Here is an 18100-nt window from a genome sequence, read left to right on the forward strand (position 1 = left end):
ACAAAATACTATTCATTATTTTTTTCTAGGAATATATTTTTAAACATAAATTTATGAAAGATTAAAAACTTCCCAAACTAAATTTTTTAATATAAATGTTAGAAATTACGGAGTCAGGTTCCTGGTTTTAGTTGTCAATTTATTTTGATTGTCGAATTCACTAAACTAGTAGGCCAAAAAATAAAAAATAAAACAAAAAATAATTTAAAAATATCTTGTCTTTAATATATTATTTTAATGATATAGATATGTAATAATATTATAATTTAAATTATTAATATTTATAAGTTATAATTATTGATTATAATAAATTAATACATATAAAAGTAATAATTATTTTAGTTTATATGATTAAAAATATTAATTAAAATTTTAAAAGATATTTATAAGACTAAATTTAAAAAATTAAAAAAATTGACGAAACAAGATTTTTGACACATTTTACTCGAATAAACTGCTTGTTCCCATCCCGCTTTTATATTCCAAATTAATTTTACAATTTTGTTTATCTAAAAAGCAAAACTATTTTAAAATTGATACAATATATTCAGAATTAAGAGTTAATCAAATTAATTTAATTTTAAAAATGGTGAAGGAAAGAGACAATAACAAAATAAAAATGAAGTAACCTAATAAGTGTAGAACACTATTTTCATATTTGTTTAATATAGATAAATTATGTGACAAAGGGAATTACATAAAATAGAAAGGGTATTTTCGTGAACTGATAGAAAAAATTGTAGCTGTAAATAAACCCTCTTTGCCTCACTTCTCTTCACTCTATTCAATCCTTCGACTTGCGGCTAGGGTTTTAGCCGCAGCTTCTTACAAGGTTTCTTCCTCTGTTCTTACTTTTAATTCTTATATTATTGTGTATTCTATCGGATTGTGTTTCCTGGAGCTTATGCTTTTATTTGTCCGTGGTTTGTTCTCTCTTCAATTTATCAATGTTCTATAGATTATTTTTTGTATTCTATATCATTCTTATTCTTTCGATTATCGTTCAAGTTGTTGGTTATAAAGGATAAGATGTTTTTGAAAGAAGTTTCTTTTCTCTTGTGTTTTTGCATGAACTATTGATTACTGATTTGATTTTGCGGATTTGTGTGATTGTTATATTCAAATCCATGGATTCAGATCTGCTTAAAGTTGGTGTTTTCGGCTTAAGAATGTTTTTTATACTGATGAATAGATATGCAAGCTTTTCTTTTTAAAACATTATAGTGACTTGGTAAATATTGACATGACTGCATGTTCGTTGTGTAGTTGTCTTGAATCTCGTGTGCCGGTATGTTCTATATTTTTGCCATTGTCGTGCCCTTTCATTGTTCGTACTTAACTTTAACCTCGACCATAGTTTGCCATTGCACATTTCGAAGATTTGCAGCCACTATTATAGTCTGTGAGTTCAAAGCATGTGCTAAATCGCATGTCATCCTTTTTTTAATTCAAATCCTCTTGCTGTTCATGTCTTGAGGATTTTGTTCAGGATGATGAACATTCTCTAATTAGCCCAGTTACTATTTGTTTTCATTGATTAGAGCTTTAATCGCTTTTTGATTTGTTTCCTTTTGAGGAACCACATTTGGTAGTGAAAACTTGTTCCCTTTTGATGATGTTTTTTAGTTGCTGTGCTTATGGACGGTCTTGTGCTGATTAGTTATGCCGTCAGCACAAAACATAAACCTAAGCTACATCTAACATGCCGCCGTGAATGTCACATGCTGTTTTTCAATTTGTATGGAATAGCATTTACGCATTGTGGCAAATATTATAACAACAGTGTAATTCTTTCTGGTATCTCAAACCAAACAGAAAATCCAACCCGTTTTTAGTATTTTTGAATTAACAGCATTTTTTGTTTGAGTATCATTACTATTATTTCTTAGCAAAGAAAAACTTAGTCATGACGCGTTACAACTTTATCTTTGTAGGAACTAAGAAATTACATTGCGGCCAGAGGAAGTGGTGATCAACATGTCTAAAAATCCAAAAGTTTTCTTTGATATTCTAATTGGAAAGATGAAAGCTGGGCGTGTAGTGATGGAGTTGTTTGCCGATACAACCCCAAAAACAGCTGAAAACTTCAGGGCTCTGTGCACTGGGGAAAAGGGGATTGGACAATCTGGGAAACCTTTGCACTACAAGGGGTCAACATTTCATCGTATTATACCAGAATTTATGTGTCAGGGAGGTGATTTTACCAGAGGGAATGGAACAGGAGGAGAGTCAATTTACGGTTCAAAATTTCAAGATGAGAATTTTAAGTTGAAGCACACTGCTCCTGGTATTCTATCTATGGCTAATGCTGGACCCCATACAAACGGTTCTCAGTTCTTCATATGTACTACAAAGACCCCGTGGCTTGATGGAAAACATGTCGTGTTTGGAAAAGTTGTTGATGGATACAGCGTGGTGAAGGAGATGGAGAAGGTGGGTTCGGGAAGTGGCAGGACATCGGAAACAGTAGTAATAGAAGATTGTGGCCAGATAGTGGAGAACTGATACATATGTTTCACCTTTCTCTTCTAAACTAATCTTCAGTTTTGCCGGTCTCATCAATTCTGAAATGTTGAACAAGTCTTAATAAAATTGTGTTGTTACTCGTATAAAGCAGGGGTGTTATAGATGCCTTTGAATATGTCAGTTCCAGCTACCTTTGTTTCCTAACCATTGTTTTTTGGTTCACCCGGGACTTTAGTTCATTAGCAGAGTCTAAAATGAAAATGTTTATTTGCCTATCCGATGAATGGAGACTAAAATTAACTGATAAAAACGAGATAATATTTTTAAAATTTTATGGGATTAAATTACTTTGCCTAAACTTTAAAGAAAAAAAATTAGAATTATTTCAAATTTAAGTATTGAAAATTGAACTAAATTAATTAAATAAAAGTTTTGATAATATTATTTGTTACGGAGAAATCTAAATATTTGTTATTGTACAAATTAAAAATACGTTTCGATAATATTATTTCATTTGGTAAGGAAATTTAAAGCATTGAACTATACTATTTTGTTTATTAATACAGGTTTAACTAATACACAAACATTCCAAGTTAATCATAAATGTCAGTAATGATAAATAATAAATAATAGGAATGAAATATACTTATCTCCATTTAATGACTAGAATTATTTTATTAATAATTGAGTAATGCATAACCTAAAAGAATACTTATAACATATGTGTCTTGAATAAGAGATCCCAACTGGGATTAACGGGAGGGTTTAGAATTCCTAAAAAAAATAGGCCTCAAAACTTGTTGCGCGGGTTTAGAATTCTTAAAAAAAGTAAGCCTTGAAACTTGTTGTACGCGACGAAAATTGAGTTATAATTGAATCGTGGTATTTGGACTGTTATATTGTTAAGTAAGAAAGGTTGTACCCTAACTAATAGCTATAGTTTTTGCCCTAGTAATAGGCGTTTGATCTTAATGTTGATATCGAATTCAAGGTCACAAGTTCAATTCTTAGTGAACAATTATTAAGATCATTAAAAGGAAAATTATTGTAGATTACATAATTATCCTCTGCCAGTGGACCAAGTCACAATCCAATATATGTTTATTTTTGAATTCCATTCCGAAAGCTTTTACTATAACTCTCCAATAGAGATGTCAAAATGGGTTTCAATCCGTGAGCCAACCGGCTCACCGTGGGTTAAGTGAGCCGGGTTGAAGGTGGGTTGACCCACTTAACCCACCAACATTTTCTTACAATTTTTTTAATTTCTTTTTAATTTTTTTAATATTTATTTACTACTCCTATTATATTTGTTCACAATTTAATATTTTTAAAATGCTAGAATGTTGCTTAATTATATTTGAATAGTTTGAATGTTTAATTAATTTGATTGTCAAGTTATATATATATGTTGATACTTTAATCTTTAACTATAATTTTTATAGTAAATTACTCGAACTTAATTTGAAAGCCATATTTCGACCCGGACGTTTTCGGGATGCCCCCAATAACCAACGAATGGCAAGTGCTTTTCCTTATGCGGATCCTATTTCAACGGGAACTTGATGAGTTGATCCGCCTACGCGTCTTGCTTTTACTGCTATATCGGGAGTTACTCCACGTATTGCTTGACGTAAAACAGATAGTGGATTTGTTTCTGTCTTTTGTTGAATCTTTTTCATAGCTCGATAGAGAATTTGATAAGCCAATGAACCGATTTACTTCAATGAATTTCAAGTTTTTATCTAAAAAAGATAATTTTTCATTTTCCCCTCTTTAAAAAAAAGTTAAATAAAAAAGGGGTTCCCACCTGGGATAGGGAACTATGCGAGTGACCTACCTAATCTTATTGTAGAAATTTTCAGGATCAATGATTAGACCATGCAAACTAGAAATGCTTTTTCTTGTATAAAGGAAGGGATTACCCGATCCATTTCTATATCGGTCATGATATATATAATAATTCGAGCACCCTTTTCAAATGCATATCCAATTTTTGCACAGCAGGGTTATGAAAATCCCCGAGAAGCAACCGGTCGTATTGTCTGTGCCAATTGCCATTTAGCTAATAAGCCCGTGGATATTGAGGTTCCACAAGCGGTACAAGTAACCGTCTTATAAACAATTTTTTCTAAATTAGCATGAAAAAAATGTATAGTTTTTTTATTTATATTTTGTTGAATAGCATGACAGAAAATTTGTAATATTAGTCATGCTTTCTTAGACTAATGGATACTTTGTTGAAAATAATTCTTCATATATTGGTGATAAACATGATCAAAACATTGATTTTTTATTTTACTATGATTGTTATTTCAAGGGTTACTTAAAAATTTATTTAAATAGTTGAATACTAAAAAAAAAAAATTTTAGGTGGGTTGGTGAGCCAATCCACTTAACCCACCAACCCGTGGTGGGTTGAGCCGGGTTACAAAATTTCTAGCTCACTAAAAAGTGAGCAGGATTAGGTTCACTCATTTTCAACCTGACTCGTGGTGAACCAACCCGTGTGAGCCGGGTTGACTCACTTTGACATGTCTACTCTCCAAAATACCATTATGAAATGTTTCAAAGTTGTGTTCCGGAACACTAATCGTGAAGTGTATTTTGAATTATACTAAAAAAAATTTTCATAATGAAATGCATAATTTTGAGGTGTTCTGAAATACTCAATTTAAAATATTTAAAAGCCAACTCCAAATAATATCCAAAATCCTTATCTAAAAGATTGTCTAAAACACTTCTAGAACACGTATAAACCAAAAACTTTATATAATACATTTCGAAAAACATATTCTAAAATATAAGAATTTAAGTTATTTTTATCACTATAGTACGATAGGGAGGTTTATAGAGAGATTCATTCCCAGGTTTTAGTTAATTGAAATACTTTAAACCTGGAAACAGAGGTGTGAGTGAATTATCCATGTGATGTGAAGAGAAATAGAATGAGAATGTAAAGACTGCACAAGTGCTTAGGCACTCTGGGATACATAAGATATCACGCAGGTCATTGGAAATTGAAAACAACAACTTGATGCACAACAGTACCAATCAATGGTTACAATGTCAAGGCTGTAGAATTTGTAATAAAAGAATGACAGCATCTTCGGAAGTCGTCATTAACACAAACTTTTCTATGGATATATAGTTGCCCGTATACGTACTTTACACAGGAATGCTGAAATAGGTTTGTTCAGGCACACGATTTCTACAATTCACGAGTCATTGATGATGTATAAGGACACAGACTGTCTTCATAATATGGAACAAGAACAGACAACCTTCTTGGGCGAATCATCAACCTTCTTTTCTGTTAAGGAAAAAGAGAAATGCAACAATCAAACTGTTACGTTTATTCAACTTTCAAATCAAAGCTAAAGAATAATTGGTGCAAACAAAAAACACAATCTTCGAAGCTGGGTCTCCTTTGGCAATTATTACTATGTCGTATTATTAACATCTACCAGAAAAAAATAAAATTACAGCTCTTGGGATCTAAAAGAAATAATTGACTTGACTAATCTCAGAAATACAAGACAACTAAATAGCCACCACGCACGAACACGTAAAATAATAAGATCTAATTTCATAATTATGATTTGTATATCCACCATCTTATAATATCAAGCTTCACAAAACAATAAAACAAAAGTTCATTATTTCACAATATAAGTACTTCTGTCTCTTCAGAATAACGAAGATTTCAAGAAAAATGTATTCATCTTTCTAAAACTTACTGATCTTTACAACTTTTTTATGATATTACTAAGACGTTATTTTTAATATTCTACGTTATATCTTATGTTGACTTTTTTAAATGTTCAAAAAATAAATTTTATTAAAAAAAATCATAATACCAGTGTCCTAATAGCTGTAAGCAACTATACTCAATCGTTCAAGCATATTTTGTACAGGAGTTAGGGAAAACATGCCTCAAACGGGATTGTTCGTGCAGTTACCTTCCCCATGTGAATCAATGCAGTAATGGTAAGCTACATTGATGGATACATGCAGTAATAGTAAGCTACATTGATGGATACATGCAGTAATTGTAAACTATATTAATTGATGCGAGCAATGCAGTAATGGTATTTGTGGGAAATAAAAGCATTTAATGTTCATTATTTTTTCAAGAAATTCAGTTATGCTTAGCATAATTTAATGTACAATAAGTTGTGATGTTTTAGTTGTTCTATTCAGAATAGTAATAGTTATTTATTCTCTTAATGAGTCAATCTGCAAGTCCTGATCTAAGGGGGGTTTAGCTTCCGCAACAAGTTGTTCAGCAAGTTCGATTGGGCTCTCGAAGCTGTCAGAATTTTCCGGTGACTGTCAGCTTTTCTGACAATGTCACTTTTTCTGTGACTTGCAGGCAACTTTCCAGTTACTGTCTGATAAGTATCTGTATTAATTTTCTGACTACTTTTCCAGCAACCTTCTTCCTGACAACTTTCATGCGATTCTGTTTAGGGGTTTATTGCTCCAAGTCTTCTTTGATTAAGTATGAAAAATTAAACTACTTGTGTTTGGTATATTCAAGTATGTTTCCACTTTCATTTGGTAAAATGTCTCAAACATTTTTCCGTCTTTTTGGATACTTGATTCCTGAATCACAGATCATATGACTCCCTAAACATATTCTCTCCTTGTCCTAGAAATAAACTAATTGCAACTACAGATGACACTCTTGTAACACCAGATGTATAAGAAATATTAAATAATTTCTTTCAAAACTTTATGAAAAAGGTTTTTCATGCCACAGAACCTTGTTTCCACACAAAAATTTAGATAAGACCTATCTTGTACGGTCATATTTCATAATCATTGTTGTCTTTTTCAGAACAAGGGTTTAGAGAGAACAATTGGACTCACTAGAGAAAGGAATAGCCCATTGCAGAGTCTAAATTGTTGAAATGGAGAAAATTTTCCCTTTTCATTCTCGATTAGGACACCCTTTCTTGAAACCATCAAGGACATGTTTCCATATTTGCTTTTAGAGTTAAACGTTGAAAGTTGTTAATGCGATGTGAGTGAAATTGTAAAGCATAAGCGCATACCATTTCCATTAAGTAACAAGGAAAGTACATCTCCTTTCTATTTTATCTAAAAGCAGAGTGTGTAAAGTGATGTTTTAAATCAGTCTCCTATTCCAAATGTGTGAGGGCTTAATGTTTTTTATCCAGAGATTAGTTTAGTAAAATTTGTCAAGGTTTCTAGGTTGTCTAAGTTCATCAGATTGTCTAGTAGAAGATGTGTCTTCCAATATATTTGACAGCAAGTATAAGTAAAACATTTAAACATCTTAGAAAGTGGACTTTAAGCTTAATTCAATCTCACAAAATAGGTTTGTAAAGTATGGTTTGCACTCCACTTATATATCACGATTTGATGATATCTCTAGTTGATGTGAGATCTCTAACATTACCCCTCATGCCGAAGAATGAACATCTTGAAACGTGGGATTAGAATTTGCGGATGGTCCAACAAGAGCCTAATAGAGGTGAAACAATAACCCAATGAATTTCACTAGGATAGAATCTCAATGACTTTGATACCAACTCTTGAACACTTGTTAAACTACATGCAAATATCTAATCCCACACTCAAGATGTTCATTCCTTGGCATGAGAGAATGTATTGAAGATCCTACATCGATTAGAGATATAGATAAATCATAACATATAAGTGGGGTGCAAATCTCACCTTACAAACAAATTTTGTGAGATTAAGTTAAGTTTAAATTATACTTCCTAATATGTTGAAAAACCCATATTGACTAGAGGTGAGGCCAAATTATAATATATAATATCTTACATTAGTTTTCTAAGGTTGAGTTAGACTTAAAATTCACTTTCTTAACATGATATCACAGTCATTCATAGCCTATCCTAGTCAAGTTTATTAGGTCTCATGTCACCTGCTATCGGGTTCCCCCTAATCTCACACTCGAGATGTCCAATCCTAAGTGTGAAGGGGTGTGTTGAAGGGTTTTCATTCCCTACAGATAAGACTAAATTATAGTATATAAGATGATGCAAACTTTACCTTCCTAACTCAAATTTATAAAGTTGAATTAGTCTTAAAGTCCATTTTCTTAACAAGTCTTTTAGCTTCTACTGAGACTAATATCATCAAGAACAATTGCCTAAAAGTGGCATTTCAGCTGAGAAGCGGGAAGCACGGTTCACGTGTCTTCTCGACTTGTTTAGTTATATTTTGGGGAAGTTAGTTATGGGAGTTATGTACTATGTATAGGGAGGGACCTGTAATGATAATTAAAACTAAGAGTTGTTGTTCAAATGTTTTCATTGTGTAAAGTGATTTGACCTAGAGGTCATTGTAAGAGAGAAATTTTAAGGTGTAATCCCTATGATATTGAATTCTGTCGAGGACGTAAATTGAACTTTGTTAACACGTTAGTTGAACCATGTTGCTTTTGCGTGTTGATTCCAATCTTGTTTCATCCTTTGTTTATCTTCTAAGGGTTTGTTTGCAATCTCTTTTCTGATAGAGTTTTGAGCTTGTGTTTGATAGCCAGTCTTGCAATAAGTTTGTCCGTTTTTATCCATAACTCATAATCTTTATTGATGATTTCACTTGAGTTACTTGGACTTTTCTTCTTAAACACAAGTCCCAAGTAACTATTTTCCAATTTCTCCACAATCAAAATCAGTTTGGTTTTTCCATATTGGTGTGATAATGGAAAAGAATATTAATGATGTCATTACAAAATTTTGTCAAAAGAGAGTATAATTCATGAATTTGTGTTAAAATGTCTCAACGAAATGGAACTGCTGAATGAAAAAAATGGGCATCTGTTTGTTCAAAATAGAGTACTATTGCTCCAAAAACTGTTTCAAAATTGTTTGGGGAGAAAAAAGGTAATCTCGCGACAACAGATTTCATTAACAGATTACACTCCATAATCTCTGAATTCAAGAGTCATATGTAAATTCCTTTTTTCTATCCTAATTTACCCACTACTAATAATCTTACACCAAAGGTCTACGAGTTCCTCTTTTGTTCACATTCATAGTCAAGGTACGGGAAGACATGATCCTAGAGTCCTATAATGTCTTTGTTGTCCACTCCTCCAGTCATAAGGGATGTAAATGTTAACATCCTCCTTCAAATTTCTTTTGTCTCAAAATGAAACCTTCTCGAAGATCAAGGTTTTTTCAAACAACCTTTTCTCGAGGGGAATTTGCAAGATGATAAGAAAACTCATTTAAAGCTCTTGTCCTTCCTAGCCTTGAGTTTACAATTTTGGTGCCTAAGTAAAAACAAACATCTCTTCCTTCCCCATCAACTGAAAATGATCCTAAAGTTGATAAAATATTTGAAAAACAAATTGCATATGAAAGAAGACTGAAGGTCACTCCTAGTTCAACAAATTAGAGCCCAAAACAACTCCTTCACATGAGGTAACAAATTCCAACCTTCCTATTTTACAAAAAAAAAAAGAATCATTCAAACTTTCAACAGAAATTCAATTGGTAGAAGATGATCTTTATTTTCCATTTCCCTGCAGAAAGGAACCAAAAAAAGCACTAAGAAGCCACTCTATCCTCTCTCAAATTAAGTCTCATTTCATAATTTATCTCCCACCCATAAAACATTTATTGCAAACTCAAACTCACTCAATTCTCACTAATGTTTTTGAGGAAATAGCAGACAAAAAATGGACGTTGGCAATGGATATAGAGATGGAGGCATCGGAGACAAAAAAGGAATGGAATTGGTCTTTGCCAGAAGGAAAGCAGTCAGTTGGTTGTGAATGAGTGTGTACAGTAAAGTATAACGCAAATGGATTGACCAAGAGAGATGAATCAAGATTGGTTGCTAAGATTTCACTCAAATAATACTACCTCCTGCTACAAATTATGGTTTCTTATATGGGAAGCTCAAGGAAGAAATCTATATAAAGGTCCCCCTAGAATGTGAAGCTCCTGCCAATTTTGTATATGGGTATAAAAAATCTCCTCGGATATGGTTTAGGAGATTTACTAAAGCCATGGTAGTCTCTGGAACAAAACAAAACCATAGGGATCACACTTTCTTCATGGACACTCATTCAAGGGGAGTGATTGTCTTGTTAGTGTATGTAGATGACTTTATTGTTACTGGTAATGATTGGAAGGAACAATAACTTTAGTCAACATCTAGCAAAGGAGTTTAAGATAAAAACATAGAGAAGTGGAAATACTTTTTCGAGACTGAAGTGGACAGCTCCAAAGGTGTTATCATATCTGAACAAAAATATGTCACCAATTTTCTTACGGAGACAGGTAGGGAAGCCTGTAAACATATAAGTACTCCCATGGATTCGAACTTCAAATTGTGTTATGCAGATGATGGTGTAGAGGTTGATAAGGAAAATTAGTATACTTGCCTTGTACAAGGCCAAAGATTGCATTTGTTGTTAGTTTGGTTAGTTAGTTTATACATTGTCCAAGAGAAGTCTACTTACAGAATTTTGCAAAACCTTAACATGATACTATGAAGAGGAATTTTATAAAAAATAAATCGACATACAATTGTTGAAGCCTATACTGATGCTGACTTTATTGAGTCATTAAGTGATAGGAGATCCACTACTGGATAATGCACCTTTCTGAGAGGAAACTTAGTAAATTGTATAGAAGTAAGAAAAACAAAACGTTGTAGCTTGATCTTAGTATTAAATCCAAATTTTGAGCTATGACATGAGATATTTTTGAATAGCTTTGGCCGAAAATTATCTTAGAAGACATGAAAATTAAATCGAATGGACTTGTGAAGCTGCTCTATTGTGATAACAAGTGAACAATCAACATAGCTCATAATTCTATTCAGCACGATGGAACAAAACAAATTGACATGATAGACATTTTTTTTTAAGAAAAGCTGGGGAGCAGTTTGATTTGTATTCCGTATGTACCTTCACAAGGTCGACTGCATATATTCTCACTATCCAATTATGGGGTCCAAATTTTGTAAGAATTACATGAGGAAAGGAAAACATCTATTCTCCAAAATATGTTTGGTTCTTGTACTTTCATATCAATTCATTTGATTCTCAAACTTAAAAAAAAAATGCGGATTTAGTACTTCCTTTCTAAGAATCCATCATGTTTTTTTTTTTTTTTTAAGTTAGGAGACATTAAATTCACATTTTTTGAGTCTGAAGACTAAATTCATCATAATGAAAGTACAAATATAACACTGGACTGAAAGTATTAAGTCTAGAAACGCATTCTTTTCCAAATAACTATAACAATGAATGACTTTACATTTGAAACGAATATATGCCAAACTACCTATTGGTCTAGTCTACAAATGTGCCAATTTGAAGGCAAGAATCTCTCTACATTAAATGGTGCTAGCTAATCGGACCTAAAACCAGTGCTCAATACATGAAAGAAAAAGTTAAATATGTCAGCAAAAATATCAAAAGCTGACCATCCACAAGCCTATACCCACTGGTTTTTAGTTTCCAAAAATAATTATACAGCTTATTTAGCTACTCAAAGCAATTAAATCCTATAGTTTGTATCAAAATTATTGAAAAAGCCAGTAATGAAGAACCAGTTGTGTGTGTGTGTGTGTAGTGAACTTATATGCATTTTGATTTGGCATTTATTTAATTAAAATAATTCTGAATGAATAAAATTAAAAATATATAACTCCCACATATTTGATCACATTTTTGTTACTGCTGATCCAACAAATCATTAAGAAGTGCTTTCTTTCACCAGTTCAATCATCAATATAATTTTCAAATACTAATCTCTAATGGGAAAAACTGGTCAACCTAATTAAGCAACAAATGTCCCTCAGTTCTTACTCATTTATTTCAGTTACATGAGAATGAGATGTTCCAATCCAAAATGTCATTATGCAGATCTAGCTCAAACTCGTGGAAATTGGTTCTGATTGAGATCTACTTAATTTTCATACCAAGTAAAGAATCGCAACAACTTAAAGTAAACTAACCAAAAAATATTTATATTTTCTATAGCAAGAAGTCCACGGAACTTACCAGCTTTAGTTTTAGCTAGAGATGGCTGTACAACAACATGCATTATTATAACACTCCCAGCAATTTCACCAAAAGGTACTTTACATTGACCAACAGTCTTGTTGTTTTCCAAGATTTTACCAGAATTAATCAATTTCACTTCATTAGCTGACTTTGGCACAACCGTTTTACCTACACAATGGGAAAAGCAAAAGATAAAGAAAAGAAAAGAGAGAACATGTGTCATAACCTACCTTCATTAAGTTGTAGAAAAGGGCCCAAACCCAAATGCATAATCATAACAAGTTGACTGAATAGTTCAAGAAATAAAATAATAACATTCACCACAAAGGCTGTCATATATAAAAGTCCATGCCTCGATTATGTTCATGATTAATCACCTAGTTTTAGTCAGGAAACGTCACCAAACTTCCTTTTAAATTGAACAAGTGAAGAGCCAAAATTTTTCTTGCAAAGAGTTTGACTACAACTTTGTAATGTAGTGCTTCTTAACTTAATGTTGTGATTGGTATTTTACAAAAAATATTGTGATTTGGTCGATGACATTAAATGATATCAAACAAACTAGAAAGTTAAATAAGATATTAAAATGAGCTAAAGACTAAACTCATGTTGGCAATCTTTAGTTCATCTAAGCATCTCCCAATCATTTTATATTTTCACAATCAGGATGATACAGAAATAAGGTGAAAAGCTCGTAATGCATTTGCTCTCAAAAGCCAGAAGGAGTCAAAGACCTATATGCAACTTGTTGGAATATAGGGGTTCTTCTAAGAGACTTAATATGTTAGAAATCAGGTTGGGTTGGACTTTTACTACTTCCAAAACTCTTATGTTTTAATCCTTGAAGTTCCTGATTATCAATATAAATAAATAGGAGTGTGAGAATTTTGAATCATAACATTTTCACCATATGTGATATAAACTATTTCTCTCTTTAACACCTTTTTCAAATATTTTCAACAATGAATCACACCAATGTCATCCTTCATGACCAATTCCATCACAGTTTCAATTGCTGAATCTGAGTTCCAATATATCAGGAGCTCAATTTGTTTGGTCCTACTCTCCCATATGAACTTTGTCCAGTAACTACAAACTTCTGTTAAGTTGAGCACCAACTACAACAACCACAATCTAGTTTTACCTCCTACTTAGGCTTCCATAGTGTTTTCCAATCAACATTAGTGGTTCTGTTCACTTTTCGTGTGTGCTTTTCCTCTCTGTCACTAATGCAATTTCTAGTTCACCATCATGGCCTCCTTTCAACAGACTAATGGCACCGTTCTAATCAGACGGTTTTCATCAGAAATTGTGCAAAACCTCCCAACGGCACACCCACATGTACTAGCTATATACAGTGCCCTCGGTCTCATGTCCTACTGGATGACAGTGCATCCCACCACATTCACAGCTGACCAGTTCAGATTTCCTTACAACATACTTTTCTGGAAGTTGCTAGCCTTGGACCCTGGTTTTAGCCACTCCTTACACAGGTAGCCATGCTCTTCTGGCCTGATTCATCCAAGAGTTACAGATCCAATCTGTATTTGGACCTGGTTATTACATCATGGAAAACCATACTCCGGTCTTTGTTCAGGTTTGGTCCTCTTAATTTGATACTTATTCTTTTGCAAGAATAAACTTATTCCATATTTCAACATAACTTGCAACTTCCAGAGGTATAACTGATTTCAGCAGTGCAAGAGATTCCTTCATAAAAAATTGTGCAATACCATTCACCAATATTGACATGTGAATTGGTAACCAAATCCTTAACTTAATAAGTGATTGAGGAAGGTAAAAAATGGGTATGCTTCATCATATAGAATAACCATAGCAGTTCAATAATATTTTACTCTAGTTAGCAAAACCAAGTGCTGCATGCTTGTATGAAAAAAATTGGGTGAAAATATTTTGTCCTCATTCTTCAGACTTCACACCCCAATAAGCCCACTTTCAAATTCATGAAACTAGCACAGATATGACAACAGAAAAAGTAACCAATTCTGCAACTTCAATAATAATAATAATAAAATAACCATAAGTTACGAACCTATGACAGTGACAGTCCAATCTATGGACTTTTAAACACAGGTTATGAACCTTTACTTTACTTGGGAAATACAATTCAAATTTTAATTGACACACCCAATCACAGTCTTCCAAATATATGAACACATAAAGTTCTCAAAGAAAGCTACAAATTCTGGACTCGCCAATTTCTAAGATAAAATAAATTAACACTTTTCCCGGAACGCCAAAAATCAAACAATCCATAGCCATAAATCATCCTTTGAAACTTCAACAATCAGTCACATATGTTCACACTCGGATGGAACCCGGAATTTTGAACACCCAAAGATGCATGCATAGATTGAACTCTTTAAACCAGACTATCCGATTAAAATTTGAGTTCTCAAAGACTGATTAAGAAATTAACAATCAAAACTAAAGGAATCAGTAAACAAAAGTAAAAATTATGATGAACAATAATTGAAATTGATTTGAAGGCAAGTGAAGAGAGAGAGAGAGAGACCTCTGGGCCAATCGGAGACAATCCTCTGCTTAAGCATATCGACGGTGGCGGCGGATGAATACCTAAAGGGTCCGATGTCGGAGCCATCGTACAACCTAAACTTGATGTCAACCAAATCCTCTTCCGGCATTTGAATTGACTTCTTCTATATGTCTTCTCAACCCTTACCCTAACCCTTCCTTCCTCGATTCCTAAAATTCCAATGAAGATTGATTCTATTTGATTCCGTTATCACACACTAAATCGAATCTTCAGAGATCTGCAATTGAATTATCTACAGCGATGAAAGAGAAATTGAGCACTACCTTCACAGTTTGATCAGAGTGAAAACCATTCCGCCTTTTGACTTTATTCGGTACCTTTGCTGTGCAGTCACCTTTTTCTTCAGCTGCTTCTGTTGGTGAACACTGAACGAACTCAACAACAATAAGGCAAAAATTAAATTACAACCCAAAATACCAAAATAAAAAATAAAAATGGAATTGGTGAATTAAATTAACAGAAAGCCGCATTCGCTCTTAACGGCTGAACCCGTTAAAATCGACGCGGCTTCAACTTCAAACCCGTTAACGTTAGGATAAACGACGTCGTTTATTTAATCTTAAAAAGAACCCATGTTAAAATGACTGATATGGCTTTTTGGGGTGATAGTTTAGAAATATAATGAATAAGTTTTTTTTTTTTTTTTTTTACTTAGGCTATAAAATTAGAAATGAAAAAAAAAATGTACTTCAGCCAATAAAGTATAATAATAATCACTGATGTCAAATAAAATTCACAATTTAAAAATACGATACGATTAAGTATATACATTTCACGAAATCTAAAACTAATTATAATACTAATTAATAGTTAGTTGATTTTATAATCGATGGTTTATTCTCTAAAGTATACTATTCTCTCTTTATAGGAGTCAAATCTTTTAAAAATACTTTTTATATTTTTTTAAATAATATTAATTATTTAAACTCACATATGCAGTTAAATATTTTTAGACAAACAATGTTAAAAAGTATTAGCTATAACATATGATAACTGATGAGAGATCACTATATAATAATGTGAAATAGAAATTTATACAATATGTCAAAAACTTATGTTATTTGATATGGATTATGGTAATTGAAATTTGGAGAGAACTGACTTATTACATCCTCCTTTTTACACTCATCTTATAATTCTATAAATTAATATTTGATTGAGTATAATATTTTATTAAAAGAGTATTAGAAATAATAGTGTCAAAATACACTTTCTATTTTGATGATGATCATATGATTGTATGGTGTTAGAAGGTGTCACACTAAATTGTTATAAACTAACACATGGACAACTTGGCAAACTTAACAAACAAATTTTTTGGGTCTATGACAAAAAAGTTAAACTATGTATAAATTTTGTTATTCTGATGCCACACCATTTAAGAAGTTTCACACCTAGCTAAACATTTTAGAATTATGTATAAATTTTTATGTCTAGGATATGAGGCGTGTTTGCCCAAATTTGGATTTAATGATGACTACTTCGAAATTAGGGTTTTTCCTTTTTATGCATCATGATATTATATTTTTGACACACGTGAATACTTAATTATTTCATTATCACCATGTGTATTTTAACTTATACTTTAAAGCATATACAAACTGCATAAATACCCATATACAAATTATCTATTTACATTAAGACATACAAATCCTTAACCATCATAATACTCAAACATCACTAACAAAAATACTTTCATCCATAATCTAAAATTGTTTCAATTTTTTACCAAAATCTTCAAAATATCCACCATATTGTAGGTTGTATGTTGCGGTTGCTACTTGAGCTATTTAAGGCAAAATAAATGCTCTAATTATCCTACATACTTATTTAAGATACGATGTTTTTTTTTATCTAAATAACTAAAATGTAATGACTAAGAAATTGACTATCTAGACAAAACTATAATTTTTCCTAGATAAATCGGGATATAAAAAAAAATGAAAATTAAGCAAAATAGAGAGATCAAAATTGTATTTAAACCAAATTAATTTAGTGTATCTTTAATGTAGTTCTACCAGCATCCATGTTAATCATGTTGGGTGACTAAGATTATTTGGTAAAATTATTATAGTAAACGTTGTACTTAACAACTTCTCAATATTCTTTTGGTAGTTGTAGCTGCATAGATTATTGCAGTATACAGACACCTTAATACCAACTTCTTTAAATTATAATAAGTTCATCTATAACCAAATGATGAAAGCCACTTACTGATAAATAATATATTTTTCCAATACATACATATTTGATTTAAAAACGAAGGAAAGCTTTATATATATATATATATATATATATTTAATCATATATGTGATTTTTAGTTTCTGTTCGGGTCATACTTTAGAAAATATTTTTTTACCGAACCACAGGATAAAATCAAATCATGTAACTTAATTTATTCTTTTGAAAAAAAAATATTGATGGGTCATTAATTTATTGAAGTCGTATCTATTTAATTAGGAAAATATATTTATGAAGATCTAATATATTAAACAATTTAAAACTAATGTAACCCTTTACATCACGTTTTTACTAAAAGTAGAATAAGATATAAAGAAATAGAAGTATTCATTAGGTTTAGGTTGTTTTGTACTGTTATATACCTTGTTAATAATAGAATAAATCTTTTGCTGATCATTAAAAATTTTCAAGAAAATTTGTAATGTACCATTAATTATTATTAGTAAAAGATTTTATTGAAACTAAGTTTCTTACATATTTTTTTACGCCATGGACTTGTCATAAAAAGTGTTAAAAAATAGAGTCTAATTCAATTTTACAAAATAAATTTATAAGATAAAATTTGAACTTACTTATATACTTTAAATTAACCTTATTTCTAATACACATAAAACTTCCGAAAAAAAGTTTACTTGAACATAAAAAAGACTGTCATGAAAGTCATTTTCTATACCTGATTTTGCCACATAAGGCATGCTTTGTATATCGACAAAACAGTGTTTAAGTTAGAAATTTCGTCATAATTGTGCAACAAACTAGTAAGGATAATGCTTGAGTGAGAGAGATTA

General features: G+C 31.7%; 2 protein-coding genes across 4 annotated transcripts; one reads left to right on the plus strand and one right to left on the minus strand.

Annotated features, from left to right (window-relative positions):
• The first annotated feature begins 716 nt into the window (after positions 1 to 716).
• On the plus strand, positions 717 to 2670 carry LOC114176772 (peptidyl-prolyl cis-trans isomerase CYP19-3). The gene is made up of 2 exons (XM_028061929.1): positions 717 to 832; positions 1935 to 2670. Exon 2 carries the CDS (start codon positions 1978 to 1980, stop codon positions 2503 to 2505), a length of 528 nt encoding a protein of 175 aa, XP_027917730.1. The 5' UTR covers positions 717 to 832; positions 1935 to 1977; the 3' UTR covers positions 2506 to 2670.
• Positions 2671 to 5400: 2730 nt separating this feature from the next.
• Positions 5401 to 15544, minus strand: LOC114176773 (membrane-anchored ubiquitin-fold protein 3). 3 transcript variants are annotated; one of them, XM_028061932.1, is made up of 4 exons: positions 15335 to 15543; positions 15030 to 15220; positions 12491 to 12661; positions 5401 to 5779 (listed from the first exon to the last, which is right to left on the minus strand). In XM_028061932.1, exons 2-4 carry the CDS (start codon positions 15157 to 15159, stop codon positions 5724 to 5726), a joined length of 357 nt encoding a protein of 118 aa, XP_027917733.1. In that variant the 5' UTR covers positions 15160 to 15220; positions 15335 to 15543; the 3' UTR covers positions 5401 to 5723. The 3 variants fall into 3 exon arrangements, with proteins under 3 accessions (XP_027917733.1, XP_027917731.1, XP_027917732.1); XM_028061930.1 differs by lacking the exon at positions 5401 to 5779 and adding an exon at positions 6402 to 6461 and having other exon boundaries at positions 15335 to 15544; XM_028061931.1 differs by lacking the exon at positions 5401 to 5779 and adding an exon at positions 6402 to 6461 and having other exon boundaries at positions 15030 to 15244; positions 15335 to 15497.
• Positions 15545 to 18100: the final 2556 nt, after the last annotated feature.

Source organism: Vigna unguiculata, chromosome 3 (genome assembly GCF_004118075.2).
Source record: "Vigna unguiculata cultivar IT97K-499-35 chromosome 3, ASM411807v1, whole genome shotgun sequence".
NCBI classification, from domain to species: Eukaryota; Viridiplantae; Streptophyta; class Magnoliopsida; order Fabales; family Fabaceae; genus Vigna; species Vigna unguiculata.